Here is a 21,489-nt window from a genome sequence, read left to right as displayed (position 1 = left end):
CAAGTTGAAGATCGCCTCTTCGCGTCCACTACGGATCAGGAAGACATATGACGGAACACGGGCATACAGGACGGACAATTGTTGCTCAACACCGGCAGCCGCAGATAGAAGGAGAAAGAGAAAGCGAATAACGCCCTGCGCCATGGCCACCGACGACGCCGGCAAGGCGGCCGACGGCCAGCAGCAGCAAGAGCACAATGCTGATCAACAGCAAGCTCGCCTGGCAGCCGATGCCGCTCCATCCACAACATCGTCGTCGCTGCCGCCCGACGACCAGCCTCCTACCTCAGTGGCTGCGCAAAGGGCGGGCTTAGCACAGGTCAGCTGATTCCGTGCCCTCTTCCTCCCAAATGCCTTTGGTAACCCACTTGCACTGTCTTTCCTCGCTTTGCATTGATTGTTTCTTCCATCTTTGTTTTGTCACTACCCCTGTGTTGTGTTGACTCGTCTTGCCTATGTCGTCACCCTGATACCCTCGCAGCTGCCCCGGAATCTCGCTTCACTTCCAGGTGCCCATGGTTGTTACTTGTCCACTGCTCTCTCCCCCTCCCTCACAACTTTCTGCGTCAACTGCAATAAGCTCTTTGTTTATTACGGTACCCTGTCCGTGTTTCTTACGTTGCCAGTTGAGCCCTACCGGCAGCCTTTCTACCTTCCCTTTCCTATGCCACCGTGCCTTCGTATCTCAAACGCATTTTACCTCTACATTGACTAATTTCTGCTGCTCCTTGTAGGCCCTAGAAGAACTGTCTAGGTAAGGAAATACGCTTTGGCGTGGTTCGATTTTGGGACGTTTCTACTCATTTTTATTCCGAATGGTGACCCTCTTCAAAAGTACCTGGTCTATGCTTGCATTTTTGTCGTCCATTGTGTTGAAGTCCCTCATTCCTGCTTTTAGCCCTTTAACCCCCCGTCAACCGATCTAGCTCCTTGGGCGAAAGTCACCCAAGCTTTCACGAGCCTCCCTCCGCCTTCAAGGGTCCTCTTGCAAGGCTAAATTTCTCGACTTTTTCGTTTTTTTGCGTTTCTCGTACCAGGGACATTTTGCTTTCGGCCGTTTTCACAATCCCAATGGAGAATCTGCAAGGTACCTTTTGACAACCCCACGGCATATTGCCAGTGCGTCTTTTTCCCCAGGATCCGAACAGCAATCCCGTGACCCGCTTCGAGGACCATCATCCAAGGGTCTGGTGTCATGATGGGGCCATCACCTCGATTCGCTCCAAGAACTACTTTGCGGATCCTCCCCTTTGTGCCAATGTTTTTCCATTGTTCTTGACGTTCCTCAAGAGTCGACCCATGTCCTTGGGCCCGGTCATGGACCTATCTCTCGCATGTGCCAAAGTGGCAAACGAGGTGTAGCCAAGACCTGGAAGCAGGAGCCAGCTTCTGCCACATTTTGGGTCGCTCTGACAGGGGCCGTGGCAGCTTTTAGATCATCTTTTGGCTGCGCAAGATATTTCGGGTTCAGACCGTTTGCATCTGGGCAAGCAAGTGGCGGCCATGCTTGGTCGTGCCCATTGGAGCTCATACTAGCTCGAGGGTGGGGCATCGAAACCACGACCAAGAGAAGGTAGAGACGTGGAGGGGAGAAATGCAAGAGACAGAAACTAACATGATGCACACACTATAGAGGAGAACGAGCCGCTGACAAGCTCGAGCGTGAGCTCCAAGCATTCGAGGCCAAGCTAGAAGAGCTACTGTCGTCCATGGGCATGTCCGAAGAGGACCTGGACGCGACAAGGGACGACGAGCAAGAACAAGGTAGAGAAGCAACCGGGGGGCTAGACACTACATCACAAGAGAGCAAGAAATAATCGGGTTGAGCAAAGTAGAGAGTTTTGAGAGGCACAGGACAGGTGACATGTGTGATCCTGGTGGCTCTCGCCGGGTTGCTTTTATAACCCGCATAGATTTGGATTGGATCGGGCATCATTGATACAAGTGGCACATGATTTTTTTACATCAACACGGACCGTAAAGTGAGTGTGTTGCAGGCAGCTTTTTGGGTGCCTTCCGTTTAACTTGTCCCCTCGAAATGCAATGGTTCACACATATGGTTACGTTTCTTTCCATGCATTTGTAACGATTCATGTAGTATACAATCAAAACAGTGAAATAAATTGAAAAACCGTCGCAGGGCCAATGGCTATTTGGCGCATATTATACGTCGTAGAGAGGAAATAAAACAAAGAGGACATAACATGAGATACGAGACGCAGAGATTCAAATCTCAACAGCATGAAAAACGTCAAGAGAATAAAAAAACAAGACAAACAATATCGTAAACGCCAAAATATGATGCGATCATGTCTCGCTTCCCTTCAAGTCCCCAGAGGCAGAATAGACAACAAAGACGGTTGTCTTTATCTCCTCGTTCCCCTTCTCTCCCCTCCACATGATGGAAAGAAGCACGCTTCAACAAGAAATAGGAAGCCCAGAAATACCGATATCCCAGAATCGACGTGAGTATGTCACCAAGGGGTGCCACATAAAAAGCCATAAAAGACAAAACTAGAAAGATGAGTTGTTTGTAGTGAAAACGCCGTGGAGAGGTAGCCCAGTTGAAACCATTGTAGGTAACCCGTTGCATGTGAACTCCTCTCGGTCGAAGCTTTATTAGCTACTATGCGCGCGAAGAAGCTAAAAAAAACGGAATGTTAGCATATCTTGTCGTTTTGAGAACACAAGACAGAGGGAGGAGGAAGGGAAACAAGTGGAGGTCCTTGTCCCTATCATCTGCTTGCCCTTGAAATGGTCTCGGCTTGGCTTTGTGCGTCCTTACCGTGCTGCGCATTGTGCACGTCCGCGGCGGCGGTCGCGGCGGCGGCGGCCATGGAGGCATTTGCGGCATCGGCCACGGTGGTGGCGCGGTTGATTTGCGGGCGGAGGGACAGAGCCGAGGGCGAAGCCGTGGTGCTGGGGGACGAGGCAGCGGTGGCTGCATTGGAGCCGCCCTTCTGGTCGGACTGCCGCGCCAGCTCGCGCTCGCGGTTTTTCTCGAGCAGCGCGCCACCGAGGGTCGCGCACTTGAGGATGGTCTCAATGAGGTGGTTCTGCTGCAGCGGCTTGGACAGATACTCATCCATCTGGGCTTGAATGCACTTCTCGCGATCGCCCATCATAGCATGGGCGGTGAGGGCGATGATGGGTGTGCGCTGGGTACCGCCCAGGTTGCGTTCGTATTCGCGAATCTTGCTGGTGGCCTCGAAACCGCCCATGATGGGCATCTGCACGTCCATCAGGATGACGTCAAAGTTGCGGCGCTTGACGGCCTCCACAGCCTCCTCGCCGTTGCCGACGACGGTGACTACGTGGTGGTACTTCTCCAGGATCTTGACCGCAAGGCGTTGGTTGACCGTGTTGTCCTCGGCCAGTAGAATCTCAAACGACTTGGTGTTGTCCGCCAGCGAAGGCGTGGCACGGTTCTCCAGAGCCGGCACCATACCGTTGGCAAGGTCGATGAGCTTGCAGGGCGTGGTCATGAACGATGTCACGCCCAGCTCAATGCAAGACTTGAGGCTGACGTGCACGACGGGCGCGAGGAGCACGATGGGCACATATTCAAACTTATTGATGGATTGCAGCCGGCGCGCAGTCTCGAGCGAGTCGACAACGATAATGACGTCCTTGGGTGGCGACCCCTTGGCGCGCGCTTGGGCCAGCGAAGGATTGCGCTCCGAGTCGACAACAATGGGCACGAGGCCCAGCGTGCCGAGCATGGTGACGATCTGGTCGCTGACAGGGTTGAGGCCCTTGTCGATGAACAGGACTTGGTGGCCACGGTACGGGTTGAGCTGCTTGTGGATGAGCGCGACATCGTTCTCGGCGAGGCGCACCACGCACGTGAAGTAGAAGGAGCTGCCCTTGCCGTACTCGCTCTTGACCCACACGTCACCACCCATGAGGCTGACGAGGCGCTTGGAAATGGAAAGACCAAGACCCGTGCCGCCGAACTTGCGCGTCATGGAGCCGTCGGCCTGCTGGAATGTGTCGAAAATCAGGTCAAGCTTGTCGGCCGGGATACCGATACCCGTGTCGGAGACGACAAACTCAATCGCGTATTCATCGACGTTGCAGTGGACCTGGCTGGCCTTGCGGATGGTGAGGCTGACCTCGCCGCGTTCGGTGAACTTGATGGCGTTGCCGACCAGGTTCAGGATGATCTGGCGGAGACGGAAGGAGTCGCCGACAACATGGTCGGGCACAGAGCTGTCGACGTGGAAGGTGAGGTCCAGGAACTTCTCGTTGGCCTTGACGGCGAGCGTCTTGAGGGCGTTGAAGACGGTGCCGCGCAGGGTGTACGGGATCTCCTCAATGACCATACGGCGGGCCTCGATCTTGGACAGATCCAGAATGTCGTCAATGATCGTCAGTAAGCTGTTTGCCAGGTTGTTGACAATGTTGAGCATTTCGCGCTGGTACTGCGTCAGGTCGGTGTCGAGCGTCAGCTGCGTCATGCCGATAATGCCGTTCATGGGCGTTCGGATCTCGTGGGACATGTTGGCGAGGAACTCGGACTTGGTCTTGTTGGCCAGCTCGGCAGCCTCACGAGCCTGCGTGTTGCGCTGAATACTATCGCGGAGGTTGTACACCATCTGGTTGATCTTCTTCTTCAGCTCGTCCATTTCGCCCGACGCCTCCACCTCGACGAGTTTCGTAAAGTCGCCGTCTGTCGCGGCGTTGGTGATGTCGCCAAAGGCGCGCACCTGGGCCGTCAAGTTGTTGGCCATCGTATTGACGTCCGTCGTGATTTCCTTCCAGCGGCCCTTGAGGCCAGCAATGTCGGCTTGACCACCCATGATGCCGTCCACGCCCACGTCCTTGGCCACGCGCTGCACTTCGTTGCAGAAGACGGACAGTCGGTCAACCATGTTGTTGATGGTTTCCTTGAGAATCAAGATCTCGCCCTTGGCCTCGACGTCGATCTTGCGCGACATGTCACCGTTGGCGATGGCCTGCGTCACGTTGGAGATGTTGCGCACCTGGGACGTCAGGTTGGACGCCATGGTGTTCACGTTTTCGGTGAGGTCCTTCCACTTGCCCTCCACGTTGTCGACTTGCGCCTGGCCGCCGAGCGTACCGTCCGTGCCGACTTCACGCGCCACCTTGCTGACCTCAAAGGCGAACGTGCCAAGACGGTCCACCATGGTGTTGATGGTGTTTTTGAGATCCAGGATTTCGCCGCGCACCTCCACGCCGATCTTCTTCGTGAGGTCGCCCTTGGCTACGGCTGTTGTGACCTTGGCGATTTCGCGCACTTGCGTTGTCAGGTTCATAGCCATGCCGTTGACATTCTCGGTCAGATCGCGCCACGTGCCCTCGACGTCGTGGACCGTGGCCTGGCCGCCGAGGCGACCTTCGGTACCGACCTCGCGGGCGATCTTGGTGACCTCGCGCGCGAATTGCTGGAGCTGGTCGACCATGGAGTTGATCGTTTTCTTGAGCTCGAAGATCTCGCCGCGGCACTCGGCCTGCACCTTCTGTGTCAGGTCGCCCTTGGCGACCGCTGTTGTGACTTTGATAATATCACGCACTTGAGTCGTCAAGTTGTTTGCCATGGCGTTGACGTTCACGGTAAGTTCGTTCCACATGCCCTTCACACCCTCCACGTCTGCTTGGCCTCCAAGCATGCCCTCGGTACCGACATCGCGGGCGACACGGGTCACTTCGGACGCAAACGTCCGGAGCTGGTCCACCATGGTGTTGATGGTTTGTTGCAGTTGCAGGATCTCACCGCGCGCCGGGCGCTCAATCTTCTTTGTGAGGTCACCGAACGCGACAGCCGTGGTCACAGACGCGATTTCGCGCACCTGGTCCGTCAGGTTCTGGGCCATGATGTTGACGTTGTCGGTCAGCTCCTTCCAGGTGCCGTCGACGCCCTGGATTTGAGCCTGGCCACCGAGTATACCTTCGGTACCGACTTCACGGGCCACACGGGACACTTCGCTGGAGAAGACTTGCAGCTGGTCCATCATCGTGTTGATGGTGCGCTTGAACGTGGTGATTTCGGGGTCCATTTCCACGGTGTTCATGCGGACCTTCTTGGACAGGTCACCGCGCGCGACGGCCGTGACGATCTCACCGATCTCGCGGAGCGCCTTCTGGAAGGCCTCGTTGGCCTTCTGGTGCTTCCACAACTCCCGCTCCAACGTGGCGACGCGTTGCTGCTCAAGAAGTTGCAGCGTGCGCTCCTGGAGGTTCTTCTGCTCCAAAAGCTGTGCATTGACGCCAGCCAGCTCCTGGCGCTGCGTGTCGAGAAGCTTGGATTGGTCGTCGACATGCTCGCGCAGACCAGCGAGGGCCTCATCAGTCAGTGGTCCAGTGGGCGGGGTTAGGTGATCTTCGTTGAAGCCGCCGTGCGCGTTGTCCGAGGCCGACAACGTCTGGGCCATGCGCGACGCAACAGTCGAGACCGGGGGCATGGTCGTCGCAATGGTGCTGCTGCTCTTGCTGGCAGTAGCGCTTGCCGTAGACGAAGGCGTATGGCCGTCATCGCCAAAAAGCGAATCGGTCGCCTCGTTGGGCGTGTCGGGGAATGCAGAGCTAGAAAAGACCGATCCGTTTGTATTGCAGATGGCCCGGGACTCGAGCTCGTGTATCCGGCGAATCAAAGACGATATCTCTGATTCCAGGTACTTCTTCGCAGCCGAGTCTTGGCCGGGGAGATGGACATGGTCGGCCGCGTTGCGCGATGCAACGATAGTCGCAGTGGAATCGGTCGAGACGGCAAGCGGCGTGATGAAGGCCGCGACAGCCGCATAGAGAGTATCGTCGTCGGCCATCGTCGTGGGTACAACAGTCATTTTTGAAAGAGGGTAAACGGAGGTGACAAGGGTCGAAAGCTGACGCGCTACGTGTGGACGCTTTCGCCTTGACACGACCCGACGGAGAAAGCAAGTGTCTTGGAGCGCGTCAAAATAGCACTTTTGAGAAGTTTATGGTTCTCAATAAGTGTCCGTTTGCTGCGTGGCGATCCCCCAAACGGGGAGAAGTCGCCTTTTTGGTCGTGACAACGCGCACAATGTTTTGTGGTTGCGATGACCGGAAATGGCGGCAAAAAGGGTCGCTTTGGGGCGAGAGGAGAGAGGCAACAAAAAGGGGACTCTTAATCTGACAGCGGATGCTGCTTGACGTATTCGTCGCCAGTTGGTGATGGCGATGGCGATGATACAGTTCGATCCGCTGTAAAGGAAACTCGATAAGAAACTGAAAAGGAGCCGGGAAAGGGGAGAGAGGACAAGAGGGGGATGGATACGAGAAATGAAAATGCTGGATGTGAGAAAAAAAAGGTAGGGATGCTGAGAACGAGGCGAGCAGGTTGGTGGAGAGGGATGGTGGGAAAAAGGCAGATGGTAGCGGGAGACTTGCGTGCCGCCAGCAATTCTTAGGCTCGTTACCGCTGCCAAGGCTGGATGGACGTCGATACAGTTAGCTAAATGAGATGGGAAAGTGTATTTACGACAAAGTACGAAGTAGGGGGCGGTCAACGAAAGAAGGGACCAGGTGAGGCGCCAGAATGGCGAAAAGAGGGGGCACTGGTCGATAGGGTGGGGGAAAGTGGATGCTTTTAGGGTTGATGGGCAGAGGCTCTAGGGGGAGGGAAAGGGACTGGTAGGGAGAGACGGTGGAAGCTGGCGGCAGATTGTGGGAGCCGTCGGGAAGAGTTAGTGGCGGTGGTCAAAAAGAACAGGGCCCCAGGACTAAAGTATGGTCTCGTCAGGCGTGTCAAGTAGCCAAGGGAAGGCTGAGAGGCCGCCTCGCATACGCAACCTACCTCGTCCATACGCTATTTAACACAGGCCGTGTGTGTCGCTAATAATATGTCTTCTTGCGTGGAGTTGTGTTCTAGATCTGTGGGCGACACAACAATTTCATTGGAATTTGAAAAGCCGGAAAGGAGCCAGGCGACTGAAGGCAATGGTGAGTGCCAGGAGTATGCTACGCCAGGGAGACAGAGCCTGAAGGTATCTTAGACTGACTCCAAGTCGCACTTTAGGGGATTCTGGTGGGAAACGGCACCATGGTAGCTGGGCGGTGCCGCAGAGAAAACAAGGGGCTGTCGTGTTGGGTGGAGAAGAAGAAGACGGGTTGATAACCCCAAAAGTGGGCTTCTTGAGGGAAACGTGACTGTGGATAGATTGAAAAGAACGGCGGCGGAAATACGGCGTGCGACTTTGCAGACCGTTTTGTTGCAATAGTGACGGCTTGTTCGATGGTTGCGCAGAGCCCTGCCCTCTTGTTCTCCGTCCTTGGCGACGGCTTGTGTTTTTTGAGGAATGGAAAAAGTGTCATAACGGCGCTGAAGAGGAAATAGCAAGAACCGCCGAGGAAGCGAACCAAGTCCCGCGCATCTGGTTTTGGGGGCAAGAGCAACTCTCGACTCGACGGGAAGGTGCTGCCCGAGACCTGGTCTCGGAGGGGAAGGAAGCACAGGTACGTTTGGTACATTTACACCGGAATGAAGGCGCGATGGGCGGGTAAGAGCAGACGAATGAGACTCGACGGCTGGCTTCACCGTTTTTGGAACATACGACGTAATTACGTCGTCCCTCTGCAAGCACAGCAGGGCGAACCTTTCGACCTGCAGCTTCTACTCTTTTTCTGCGCGACATGCGGGCGGTGGAAGGCTGCTCACTGCAGGCAAAGCAGATGGAAGGAGCGGGGGAGGGGACTACATTGAGGAGAGAATGAGTGCAGCAGTATGCGAAAAGTGACGGAAGAGGATAGCTGCAGCTGCATCAACCAGGTAAAGTAGGACCTGTGGCTATCACGAGGTCGTTTCTGCCTGCAGTGCAACAAGCATCGTGGAAAGCCTCTTGCCTCTTCCTTGCCTCCCGCTCTCATTCCCGCCACCTAATCATCGCATTCCCTTTTACTCTCGTCCGATCGTCAGGGTCTGGTCGACTGAGTACATTCGTTTAGTTTGAAACGGAGGCGCAAACAAGTTGAGCTCGTTTGATAGTCTGCAAAATTGCTATCTACGGGAGAGTTCGACCAATACGGCAGGGAACAAACAGAAAGGATGGTGATTGCAAAGCTGGGATCACGGCCACGGCTGGCTGCGATCGACTTGTTTCGGCCATGGCCAAGTCACAACATACATCGGAGCGTATTGCGATGGTCCGCAGTCAGAGGCCAAATTGCCAAAGTACCGCTACTGATGTCACCAGCATGTGGAATGAAAAAACTCCTATGAAACGTGCCGCAGCCACTTTCACTTTAATTTCTGATTATGTATCTGCAACCCGCCCGACCAGCCTCACTCCCTTATTTACTCTGTCACTGTTCCTTTCGCCGGTTCATTTTTGTTGCCCACCCACCTGCTGAGCCATGGCGGGCCCAATTCAACCCACTGACGTCATTAGTGGGTCAGTCTCGAAAGACATAGGCCTTATTTGGCCTTCTTCCCTTTCACTCATGTCCTTCTGAATTTCTCATGGCTTTCGCGAAAGGACATCAACCGTTCTGTCGGCAAAAACAAAGGCAAAGGTGGAATAACCAACGAAGACGCCGTGGCTCTACGAAAGAGGAACAAAAGGCCAGCGAAGGGCTGGGAGCAAAATGGCGGTGCGCAACAAAGGAGATGGCGGCGTTTTCGTGCACAGTGCCGACTATATAATTGCACTAACGCCCATGGCCACCCTAAAATATAGGCGTTCAGTGTCCGTTGTCTTCTCTCTACGGAGTAAATACGACGTACAGTGAAAGGATGGAATGAGCTAGTGCTCTGGTTTCCTTTTCTATATTTGAATGGCGCCGGTCCCGTTTCCTCTGGTCTGGTTGAACTTGCCTCGTTGGTTCGTTCTTCATCACTCGCTTCTCACTCTCCTGTGCTCGCCCTTTCTGGTCTTTGTTTCGCATCGCAGCAAAAGGCGACTGACCAATCCCGCGTGATCGTGTCAGACAACACTTGTCCTGGTTAAGACTAGGGTAAACACCGGGACCACTTTTTCTCCCTCTTTCCTTTTGTCGATTTGTTCCTCGTAATGTGTTCGTCGTACTTGGTACAAATAGTCTCACATTCAGACGCGGCAATAATAGCACTGTCACTATCTTTCCAAGGTACCGCCTACAATATATTACCAGCGAGGTACATATCCGACACAATACGGCTTTCGGCGCCCATGCCCGCCCCAGAAAAGCAAGCCCCAGAGAACCAGGGACAAGAGACAAGGGTCGCTCCTACCAACAATCAGTGATCATATGTCAGGGGTGCTTCAATGCCCTTAAGCAGCAGTAATTCACAGCCATTGGTGACTTGCTCCCACTCGATGTCTGTCACCAAGTACAGAAGTTTCCCCTCCACACCTGAACCACCTCTCTGAATTCTCAACTTGTGCAGCAGAGCAGTTACACGGACTCGGGGACTGTTGTCAATTTCCTCCTTGTTTATTATAACTCTAACACGGTTGGCCCATCCTCTAAATTGTGGCAAGCGTCCTGTTAACGTGTCGTATCGCCCCGTCCGCTCCCGTTGCCTTCAGAGGACTTGGCCTGCCTCGCTGGCCACGTCCTCTAAAGGATGCATCCTTGCATCGAAATGCAGCGCAGAAGATCGACAAATGGCTTTCACGCCGCCTTATTTTCCGTTTGACGCATGGCCCTTTCTTGCCTGCGGGCAGGCCATTCCGCGTACGATAACTGTCTATGGGTTGCAGGCCTACGAGGCGAGCCAGTTTGATGAAGCCTTGTTGGTCGGCAGCTGATATCGGATGCGGCCTGATGACATGAGAGGCAACTTGTCCATCTACGAAGTAAGGTGGCCATCACCGTACTAACAAAGTCCTATGCCCGGGTCCCGCAGTCGAGATTTTCGACCGAAATATGTCCTAACACACATAAACCGGCTACCGGGTGTGCGGCAGTATCTGCAGTCTGCGATGTGATACGCCATCGACGGAGGAGACTTCGGCGCCGATAAAAGGGAGACGGTGGACACAAATCCACACGCCAGATACATAAGGTCATTTCTGTCGTCCATTCAGGAGTATTAACGTGACTTGTGGCCTGATCATTTCTTGACGGTGCTGCAATTCCCGTTTAGCAGACAACTGTATTTACACACGTTCGTCACCTTTGGCGGGCTTGGGAACTCGCACCTGCATGCCGCTAAACTGCTGGGATCAGCCCTTGGACGGGGCCTTTTGCCTTGGCCCGAAGACCCTGCCTCGCCTGCTTTTGGACTTGGCTTACAGTCGAATAGACTGAAACCCACATCCCTTTGACGATCGCAATTGCATCCCACGACAACCCCGGAAAACGGGACACAGGCGGCGGGGAGAAAAGGAGTTTTGGGATACTAGAAGCAACGAAACGGCCGAGCATCGTACGACGTAACAACAGCATTTAACATTTAGCAAAGCAACAAGAGCCAGCCGTCGAATTTGGCGTCCACAGGTGGCGTACATATTGCATCGTAGTTTGGGAAGATCCAAAACGGGACCTTGAAAAAGTGTATGAAGTCCCAATATTCTCGGAGACTCCGTACTCTGCTCTGGCTCGTCTGGCTACCCAAAAAGGCAAGTGGGCTCTGTGAGCGAGAAACAGAGAGAGGAAGACATTGCAAATGACATGGCGTCTGCGCATCGCACATGTGAGCATGCTACCTTGTAGAATAAAGCGCATTCCTGCCGACTTGGAAGAGCAGCAGATATGAAAAAGCACCTCAACCGGATACTTGGCTGCTTGAGTAGGTTCGACATCAGGAGCAGGGGCTAGTCGACGTCAGAATGCTGCCTCCCGCCGATCAGCCTCCTTCAATTTAGGAAACTTGGAGCGTGGCCAGGTTTTCGCTTGTTTCATCGTGTCCCGGTAGAGGGGATGTCTGAACGGTGATTAACACAAGGGGCAAAACAACTACCGACGAGGGCGCGTTTGTTTCGACTTGTGAGCCAGCAGCACACGCACGTTCATTGAGATGTTCAGATCTACCTCTGCCCCTATCAATCGAGTAATGGCTCACATGAGAACATGAGGGGATAGGAGAATAAGAGAATAACAGCACAAAAAAAAACGAGACCGCACCGTACCCGCCTGGACCTGATGTACGACGTAGTACTGGGAATTTGGAGAGCGACTTGCTAGCATGAGGTGGACCTGGCAACAACAGTGTTGAGTGTCTAGACCTCTACGACATCGTAGCATTTCGCCATCCCCAAGGTAGGTAAAGCAATCAACAAAGACGAACCTAGCGAGACCCTACCAGTTCATAATTGATGTTGTGCTGCCTTGTCTGACACTGCCTGACTTTGCATATTTATTTGCCTCCTGCATTCTGGACTTTGCCTTACAGTAATCTACAAGATATCAGTACGAGTTCGGGAAGGCAATGTGGGTGTTAATATAAAAAGCAGGCAAAGAGCAGAAAGAGACGTGATTATAGGGTTACTCGCCCCCATGTTTTGTAAATAGCCAGGCAAAATTTATGACATATCGCCTTTATCGCTTACGGGTTGCGGTTTTGGCGAGAGTTTGTCCTACAAGAAAAACCTGCAGTTGTCAAGAGGCGGAAGGTACTTCGGAGGCTTTATGCAACGTGAGAATTGCTCGAACAGTCTCTCCATGTATACAAAGCAGAAGATCGAATCGCTGTTTAGGAACGGGCAGCGGTGTTACAATGACATACTCCTCTACCCCGTATCATGAACTGGATGCACAACGTTAAGCCGCCATGGTAAAGCTTTTCACAAACACTGTTGGGGCTTGGCCGTTCTTCTGGTAATTGAAATGAGCCTTAAATGGCTTGCTACCGATCTTCAAACTGTCTGGTCGTCAACCGAATAATACCATCGGACGACTGAGTTTTAGTAGTTGCCAACGTTACGTTTTGCTGAAGTCTCTGCACCGGTTCTGTACTTCTGTTCCTTACCGCCATCAACATGGATCGCCGACTTCTTGGCCGGTTTACCTGGTACGTAATATCGAGCAGCACGAAGCAACATATCTCATACGTGGTTGAGCTGGATTCCAAGACGCAGCAATTGTTCACCGCACCCTGCTTATAGGCTCACACGGTAACGCAGAGGTAGAGGAACCGCAAACAATAGTGCAACAGCCTTTCCAAGATCCCGTCTCCCTCGGCGTCCACACACGACACCCTTTCATCAACTTCGTCCAACCACACCACTGCCCTCCAACCGTGCTTCTCTCGCAGCCAATCATGTCCACCTGGCTCCACGTTTCTTCGCCTTGGTTACGGTTCGCTGTTGTCATGGCGGTCTCGACGAGCGCGAGGGTAAATAACGTGTACGACATGTCATGCATTACACTCGGGAAATATCCATGGCCACGAGGAACTTGCCGGGTATTCCGAGTTGCAAAATGTGCGGCCTCGGCTCGGTTGAAGAAGATGACGAGGCACGACATTGTAATAATTTCCGTGGTGTAACTGAATACTCTGTGTCTACTGAGAAAAAGACATACTCCATTGCCATATCCCTATGAGTGGCTTATGCGACCAAGGCAAACAAACTTCGTGGGTTTCCTACGTTTCTTCATGAGTTATGAGGCGCGCTGCGCCAACGTGGTATACATGATGAAATGTCCACAAGGTTGTGATATACCACGGTCGGCTAAACATGCCTGAATCGATGACTTGAAGACTGCGGGTGCTGCGCTTACATCACAAGGAGCTGCACGGCAACAAGCAATCATTTGTATAGTAATGGATCAAGAACGTGATATGCGTTACAAGAGAGAAACATGCAGTGCAAAACTCATTAGTCAAAAAAGTATGAAGCAAAAGATGCCCGCGTTCCAAGAAAGACAAATTGCAAGAATGAAATCCAGAACCCGGTCAACGCTACTCCGCTGTAATCTCCGCCGTCCAGTCCTTGCGGATGTCCAGATCCGTCAGCGACTCCGTCTTGTTGATTTGCAGGCCCTTTTCGTTGGCCAAATGCAACAGGCTGATAAAGCAGTAACTCGTCGAGATGTCGTCCATCATCGACTTGGAGTACACGGACTGCAGCCCATTCATCACGTCCGTGAACTTGAGCATCTTGTCCTCTTCGGACTGTGCTGGTGTTTCCTCGGATGCAGCCAGTTGCTCATCGATGCTGGCAGTCCCTGCGTCTGCCGGCGGCGGTGTCAACAGACGCGACGCTGCCACACCCTTGTCGAAGGACATGCCCTTCCACAGCTCCTCCTTCAGCCTCCGCACATCCACGCGCTTGGCCACACGTGCATACTGCACGTACTCGGGACGCACCCGCCGGCTCGACGTCACCAGTGTCGTGCCAAAGGCAAGGTCAGCCGGGTTGGTAACCGTCAAACCGCCAAAGCCCGTTGTGAAGCCTTGCGTGAACCCGAGCCCTTGGGTAAACCCTTGTGTCATGCCCGCGTCCATGCCACCACCCAGGCCAGCACCATCGACAGGACTGAAGTGTTCGCGGGCGTCGGCAAACTCCTCACCGTCCATATCGTCGTCATCGTCGCCTCCAGCAAATGGCAGGCCGTCGTCTGCGAAGAAGTTGGCATCGTAGTCGCCGTGTGGCTCGCCATCGGACCCGCCATTTGCGCCGTCTTCGACCGTTGGCCGCAGCGGGTCCTTTTGTGATGCCCAGAAGGCCTCGTTCATCTCGCCTTCGGGCACGTCCGGCTGCTGTTGTTGCTGCAGTTGGCTGAACAAACTGCCAGCACCGAAGCCGCCAAACTGCATGCGTCGCCGGCTCAGCCGGGCCCTGGGCTTGAGGAAGAGCGACAGCAGCTGCTTGCTATGGAAGTGCTTGTCGTCAGGAAGCAGGTTGCGCGACTTGGCCTTCCAGTCCTTCTTGGGCAGTGTGATGGCCGTGTTGCTGGACGCCTGCGTGTACAAAAGTTCTGCCATGACGTTGTCGAGCGGTGCCTCAAAGTCAATCGCAAACGGCTCCTTCTCCTTGCGTGGCTTCGCCGCAGAAGCGGGTTTGTTGACGTCCTTGATCTTGCGGATACGCCAATGCTCGGCGCTCACCCAGTTCTTGCGGAGTGCTTGGTCAAAGTAGCTGAGGATGTTGTCGTGCAGCTTGTCGGGCTGCTGTGAGGAGTGGGCCATAGCAATGGTGAAATCGTCCGTCTCTGCACCATTGCCACCCGTTCCACCAAGTAGCAGCAGATCGTCGCCGACATCACCATCTGCATTGTATACACGCATTTGCGGTTCTAACCGTGCCTCGCGCGCCCAGGCCTCACCACCTTCGCCGAAATTTACATCGGCGCCCAGGTCGAAGCCACCAAGAGCATCCGTGTCGTCAAAGCCAAGCGGGTTGTCCTCGTCAATAAACATCGCCGATTTGTCGCCGTCCGCGTTGTCCTCGCCATTGTTCTCGGGGCCACGCAAGAAGGGAATGTCCAGGGAGCCGGATGGGTTGCCGAGGTCGAACGTCTTGAGCGATGGGCAAACATCGAGCTCTTCGAGGCGGTGCAGCTCAGGGAAGAAGCGATGTCCCAGGGAGGCGACATCAATCGGAACGTCCTGGTCGTCGCCATCCTCCTCGATAAACGAGTCGGGCTCAGCTTCCATGTTGTCCTCGTCAACGTCGTCGTCGTCCGCCTCTTCGCCCTCCTCCTCCTCACCCTCCTCACTCTGCTTCTTGCCTTTCTTGCCGTCTTTCTTGCGTGTCTTGGCGATATCGTTAGCGTCATCGCTGCTGTCAAACACAATACGGCCCTGGCCGTCGATCATGAGGTGGTTGAGGAGGAGGCCCTTGGCGCCGCCCTCGTCGAAGTCCGCTGAGGCCTTCTTGAAGAGTGGGTCGACAGCAAACTCAAGCTCGAGCTTCTTGAGCTGCAGCGACGCAAACGAGGGGGCGAGCGTAGCCTCAGACCGCTGCTTCTTCTTGGGTTTCTTCTTGGGATTGCCGTCTTCGTCCAACTCGTCTTCGTCTTCGCTCTCCTCGCCGTCGCCTGCACCAGCGCCGCCCTTCTTTTTGCTCTCGCGGCTGTCCGCGAGGCCACTTAGCAGCTTTCCCGTCTCGGTTGCCACACTGTCAACACGGCTCGTGTAGATTTTGACGCAACCGTCGAGCGTGCAGCTGGCCTTTTGGAAGTTGACGCCGTCGCCCTCTTTGAGGAGGGACATGTCGTGGAAGTAGTCGATGAGCGCAAAGTTCCACGAGTTGGTCGCGTTGATCTTGTTGTCTGTGGCCATCTTCATCCACTCTTCAAAGTTGGCGAGGATTGGTACCCGCTTCATAGGCGTCACCACCGCACCGCCGACCACCACGCGGTCGTCGTCTTCGTCATCATCGTCGCCAGCACGGCCACCGAGAATGGCCCGGTTGCCCGATGCAGCGGCCGCAGCGGCAACGGCGTCTCGGCTGTTGATACCACCGGCGCCCAGGCTCTGGCGCTTGCGACCACGCGGGGCCCGGTCGCCCAACGGCGTCCGCGGGCTGCCACTGGAGCTTGGCGATGCATTTTCGAGGTCGTCGAGGCGTATGTTGCTCACTTTGCGGGTAGTCGGTGTGGCGGCTGCCTTGAGCTGGTTGATCTGAGCTTCGTGCAGCGCCTGCCGCGACTGCTGGCGCGCGGCCTTTTCCTGCGCATCATCGTTGAGAGGGATCCTGTCGGTCAGTTTGTTTCCTTTTCTTGTCCGTTCCATCTCTCCCAAAGCCGCGACGTACTTCACCGGCGAGTTCTTGAAAGGTGACTGCGAGAGCGACCCCGACGCCGACCTGCTGTTGCTTCTTGTGCTGTTTGCACGCGGTGCCTGCGCGACACGAGGCATGCTGCAGAGTGGCCGTATTCTGTCGTCTCTTTTCCTGTTTTCGTTGATTCGTTGTACTGCAGATTCTGCTCGCGCGGCAGGCGTCGATGCAATGTCGTCGTGATTGTCACACGCAAGGTTCTCCGCGTCGCGCTGTGTTTGCGTTGGGCGCTTTTGCGAGATTGGGGGGCTGATTGTTTCGATGTTTTTCGTGTTTTCGCCTATTCCAGTCAAAAGTAAACAAAGTCACGTGGATTAGTGTGGCACGGAAACTGTAATCGAATGCACAGTGTTATTTTAACGCACTGTGTTTAGCACTATGCGGAGGCCATTCTACACGCTAGTCTTTGGATTGCCCCCCTTTCGTGTTCTATTTGCGCTGCTTTCTACCAAAAATGGGCGGTGTACTCCGTCATACGACGTTGAGTAGGTTTGGTACTGAGTACTACGTAATATGCGTGGGACAGTTGCATTACCATGTATCTGAGACCTTCATCCTAAGCTGTATCTTGACTTGGTACCTACCAAACTATGTTGTAACAGGCATGGGTTTTGGAAGTGGTGACGAGGCGCTGCATCGCAGAGCTGCACCTTCCCTTCCCGGCTGTACCAACAGTGCCGAGCGTGCTTGCCTTCGGGGACTTTCGTCCTTTCTTGCTGTGAGCCTCGAGTGCGCATACTGTCGACAACAATTGCTCCTTTACGACACACTTGTCAGAGCTATCCGGATATTTTGACGTCTCCGCAGCGTTTTGCTAATCGCTGGGCATCCTCACGAATTGCGACCGTTACACCGTCGACTGAATTCAACACGTGCCTTTCGTTCTGCTACTTTCCGGCCCGCTGGGCCTTGTCCACTGTTTCTCCCCGGCTCGTTTCGACCTATCCGACCATCGATCACCTCGTACGGCCAGCTCCACCACCTCCGACCACTCGCCAGATGATGGCCTCAAGTCAAGCTGCCTTTTGTCTGTGAGATGATGTCTCTTCCGACGACCCCCCGGCGGCGGCGGGCGCGGTTCCGGACTCGGCCGTTTTATATTTCGACCGGCCTGATCCTTGCTCTTGTTGCGTTTCACACGTTCGTGCCAGGAGTGATTGGCCCCTCGAAGCTCGACAACAGCATCAGTCTCTTGCGCCGTGATGATGGCAACACCACCGAGGACCTCGAGTGTCGCCTCGTGCACCAAGCTGCCGACCAGTGCGCATTCGTGCTGGCAAACTGCGAAGATGAAGCGGCTGGTTTGATACCGTACATTACGTTCTACTATTGCTCCATGCAGCACGTCCAGCCGTTGGCTTTCACCATCCTTGTCATCTGGCTTGGCCTCCTCTTCACGACCATTGGCATTGCTGCGAGCGACTTCTTCAGTGTCAACCTCAGCACAATCTCCACTATACTGGGCCTTAGCGAGAGTTTGGCGGGCGTGACGTTCCTAGCCTTTGGCAATGGATCGCCGGACGTCTTCAGCACGTTTGCTGCCATGGGCTCTAACAGCGGAAGCATGGCCGTGGGCGAGCTGATTGGCGCGGCTGGCTTTATCACAGGCGTGGTCGCCGGGTCGATGGCGCTCGTGCGCGAGTTCAAGGTCAGCCGCCGCACGTTTGTGCGCGACATTGCCTTTTTCATCATGTCTGTGGCGTTTTCCATGGTCTTCCTCGCCGACGGCAAGCTCATGCTGTGGGAGTGCTGTGTCATGATCGGCTTCTACTTGTTCTATGTGTTGACCGTTGTGGGTTGGCACTGGGTATCGACACGGCGCAAGCGGCAGCGGGCACGCGAGGCAGCTTCGCGTGGCCACTATTACGGTGCCACAATTGGCGCTGCTGGCCATAGCGGTGCTGGCGACGATGACCTAGCCCCTTATCATGATGACGACAGCCAGAGCCGGCCCAATGCCATCGCAACCGCTCAAGACGGGCTCCCTATCGACCCCCATGATGAACCAGAGCCAGACGACACGGCGCCTGTAGGCGGCCGCCGTGAGCGGCCGCCACCTGATATTTCCGCCTTGGAACGCGGCCCACGGATTGAAGTCGACAGCGTCGACGACCCTGGAGAGGCAGACCTGGCCTTCAACATGGAAGCTCAAGCTGACCAGATCAGCGAAGAAGAGCAGGACAGGCGGAACCGCCATATTACGGCTGAAATGACCAGCAGCATGCGTGTCAGCCGGCCAGCTGGACGCCGGAGAACCACGACAACCACCCCCATTCGGCCTAGCCTGCTCGGTGCCCTCGAGTTTCGGTCTGTCTTGGCGTCGCTTCAACGTTCGGGAACGATGCACCTGGACCCCATCGACCGGCGGCGAATGACCAGCCAACACCGGCCAAGCCTCTCCCGGGGTCACTCCGTGTCTGTTCTCGACGGTACTAGTACCATAGATGGGCACAGTCGCGAAGACGATATGAGCCGTAGCTCTCTGCTCCCTCAAGATGCATACCGGCGAGGGTCCACTGGAGCTCGTGATCGAGCTTGGTCGTCCGGCAACAGGCCCTTTAGCTGGACGGATAGCAGCCACCAGCTCGGCCCCCCATTACTCCGCTTCACAGATGCGGGGGATACAGTACATGAGGAGGATGCTGCTGCTGCCGCGGCTGCATCTAGCATGGGGCCATCTCCATTGGGCGGCAGTGAAGCGACATCTGGCCTGGCATCACCTGAAGTCGCTGCCAATCTATCCCCGTCAGACAGTCGTTCTGCCTCCCCAGCATCGATCCCAACCGCTTCCGGACCCCATCAACATCCTTCCCGCCTACCTCCCGGTGGCGCACTCCGCCTCGACATCCCTTCCTCTCCCCACCATAGCGCGCGACTCTCACCCCATTCGTCGCCAGCCCTCTCCCCTTTCCCAGGTTACACGGAATCACCAATGCCGTTCTCCGCCCTCCCTCCCTCTCGGCAGTCAAGCCTGCCGCTATCACAACGTGGCGATCTTCCAGCCGACGATGGGTCGAGCTTTCCAGGCCTCGATGACAGCGCCTACACCAAGCCCATAAAATGGTGGCCATACAATATCCTCCCCCTCCCCAACTGATCAGCAGAACTCTCTTTCCATCCCTCGTCGACTGGCGGGAAAAGACGATTTGGGATAAGTTTGTTAGCCTTATCTCCGCCCCATCTGTGTTGTTGCTGGTCGTGACACTGCCCGTCGTGGAAGTAGACGCACAGAACGACGAGGATGAGGACGAGGACGAGGACGAAGACATTGCTAGCGAGTATGCGCTTCACGATACGTTGGAAGCCGATGGTGCGAGCGCTTCCCGTGAGCCGCTTATGAACGGCCATCGCGTTTCAGTCGGTGCCGCGTCTACACCTACTTTGAATGTCCCCAGGCCGGAGACGGAATGGCAGCGCTACCGACGGAGCACCCTGACCAACCGGCCCCTGCAGTCGCCGGTGGTCCGGACTATCCAGGCCGAGCATGGTGTCGACGCTAGTAACATCTCGTCGACCGCGGTGTCGATGACATCGGCCTCTAGCAGCAGCGCTCCTCCTCCGGAGCATGTTCCAGCTATCCCCACGACACTATCCAACCCGCCAGCCAAGTCATCAGAACCTGCTATTCTCGGCAGCGAGCTTCGTCAAGCTGAGGCCGAAGCTGTGGCGGCGGGCTGGAACCGTTGGCTGGTGACGGTGCAGTTGTTTGCAGGCCCCCTATTCACAGCATTCATCGTCTGGGCCAACATATCCGAAGACCTGGAAAACCCGTGGCGAAGCCTCTTGTTTATGATCGTAGGGTCACTTGGAGCATCTTCCCTGATGCTGGTGGTGCTGTTGGCCATGACGTCGGCTACACGGCGGCCCAAGTACCACTCTCTGCTGTGCTTCCTCGGGTTTATTATTAGTGTGGCCTGGATCTCGACGGTGGCCGGCGAAGTGGTCGGTGTGCTCAAGGCCTTTGGTGTCATCGTAGGCATCTCCGAGGCCATCTTGGGTTTGACCATCTTCGCCGTCGGCAACTCGCTCGGCGATCTGGTGGCCGACATTACGGTTGCGCGGCTCGGCTACCCAGTCATGGCGCTGTCTGCCTGCTTTGGTGGCCCGATGCTCAACATCTTGCTGGGCGTCGGCGTCGGTGGCGCCTGGATGACCATCAAGGCGGCCAAGGCCCACCGGGACCGCCACCCGGACCAGCCGCTGCATTACAAGCCGTACACCATCCAGGTCGGCAGTTCACTGATGGTCTCCGCCGTCACGGTGCTGATTACGCTTTTCGTTTTACTGGTAGCGGTGCCCGCCAACCGGTGGGTGATGAGCCGCAAGATCGGCCTGGCACTGATTGGCCTGTGGACTGTGAGCACAATCGTGAATGTGGTCCTCGAGGTCACTGGGGCGTGGCGATAGAGCCCGGTGACGAGAGGAAGGGGGAGCCTGGCAGTGGGTTGAGCGCCGGTCTTCTGTGAGATACCGGCACTTCGACAAGCGCCCTGCCAGTGCTGACCGGTTGCCCAACCTTGGCCCCCGGGAACATCATACTATATTTTTGGATACCTGTTAATGGCTCCTAGGGAGCAATGTTTTGGACAATCGACAAACGGATTGGACGGGACGATGAGAGCTGGGTGTCCTGTCTATGCATTATACAATCCACAGTTTTTTGTTATTTTATACTTTCATCGTTAGCATTGATGCCTAGCTTCTTTCTTTCGAGTGATTCCTAGTTTCTATTTTGGAAACAAACTTGTTGACTTTCGGAACTTGTTATCTCATTTCATCTCATTTCCGCTTCGTCGGTCTCCTCGTTGCTACTTTCGCCCACACTAACCCACGTCTCTTCAACGGACTACACAAGTATCGC

At 55.2% G+C, this 21,489-nt stretch overlaps 6 protein-coding genes across 6 annotated transcripts; 3 read left to right on the top strand and 3 right to left on the bottom strand.

Annotated features, from left to right (window-relative positions):
* Positions 1-142: 142 nt before the first annotated feature.
* On the top strand, positions 143-1,817 carry SPSK_11039 (uncharacterized protein; the record flags this gene model as incomplete). The annotated part of the gene is made up of 3 exons (XM_016737258.1): positions 143-319; positions 735-754; positions 1,634-1,817. The coding sequence occupies 3 exons, from the start codon at positions 143-145 to the stop codon at positions 1,815-1,817; spliced, it is 381 nt and encodes a 126-aa protein (XP_016592108.1).
* Positions 1,818-2,735: 918 nt separating this feature from the next.
* Positions 2,736-6,806, bottom strand: SPSK_05839 (uncharacterized protein; the record flags this gene model as incomplete). The annotated part of the gene is made up of 1 exon (XM_016732548.1): positions 2,736-6,806. The coding sequence occupies one exon, from the start codon at positions 6,804-6,806 to the stop codon at positions 2,736-2,738; it is 4,071 nt and encodes a 1,356-aa protein (XP_016592107.1).
* A 6,000-nt stretch (positions 6,807-12,806) lies between these two features.
* Positions 12,807-13,368, bottom strand: SPSK_06664 (uncharacterized protein; the record flags this gene model as incomplete). The annotated part of the gene is made up of 2 exons (XM_016733365.1): positions 12,807-12,910; positions 13,014-13,368. 2 exons carry the CDS (start codon positions 13,366-13,368, stop codon positions 12,807-12,809), a joined length of 459 nt encoding a protein of 152 aa, XP_016592106.1.
* Positions 13,369-13,804: 436 nt separating this feature from the next.
* On the bottom strand, positions 13,805-16,708 carry SPSK_05920 (condensin complex subunit 2; the record flags this gene model as incomplete). Its single annotated transcript, XM_016732628.1, has 1 exon — positions 13,805-16,708. One exon carries the CDS (start codon positions 16,706-16,708, stop codon positions 13,805-13,807), a length of 2,904 nt encoding a protein of 967 aa, XP_016592105.1.
* Positions 16,709-17,667: 959 nt separating this feature from the next.
* Positions 17,668-19,664, top strand: SPSK_06062 (uncharacterized protein; the record flags this gene model as incomplete). The annotated part of the gene is made up of 2 exons (XM_016732770.1): positions 17,668-19,373; positions 19,544-19,664. 2 exons carry the CDS (start codon positions 17,668-17,670, stop codon positions 19,662-19,664), a joined length of 1,827 nt encoding a protein of 608 aa, XP_016592104.1.
* Positions 19,665-19,688: 24 nt separating this feature from the next.
* SPSK_06302 (uncharacterized protein) lies at positions 19,689-21,035 on the top strand (the record flags this gene model as incomplete). The annotated part of the gene is made up of 1 exon (XM_016733008.1): positions 19,689-21,035. The coding sequence occupies one exon, from the start codon at positions 19,689-19,691 to the stop codon at positions 21,033-21,035; it is 1,347 nt and encodes a 448-aa protein (XP_016592103.1).
* Between the last annotated feature and the right edge of the window lie 454 nt (positions 21,036-21,489).

This window comes from Sporothrix schenckii, assembly GCF_000961545.1.
Source record: "Sporothrix schenckii 1099-18 chromosome Unknown Cont38, whole genome shotgun sequence".
NCBI classification, from domain to species: Eukaryota; Fungi; Ascomycota; class Sordariomycetes; order Ophiostomatales; family Ophiostomataceae; genus Sporothrix; species Sporothrix schenckii.
The sequence above is the reverse complement of the archived record's forward strand: the minus strand, read 5'-3'. Positions and strand labels throughout refer to the sequence as shown.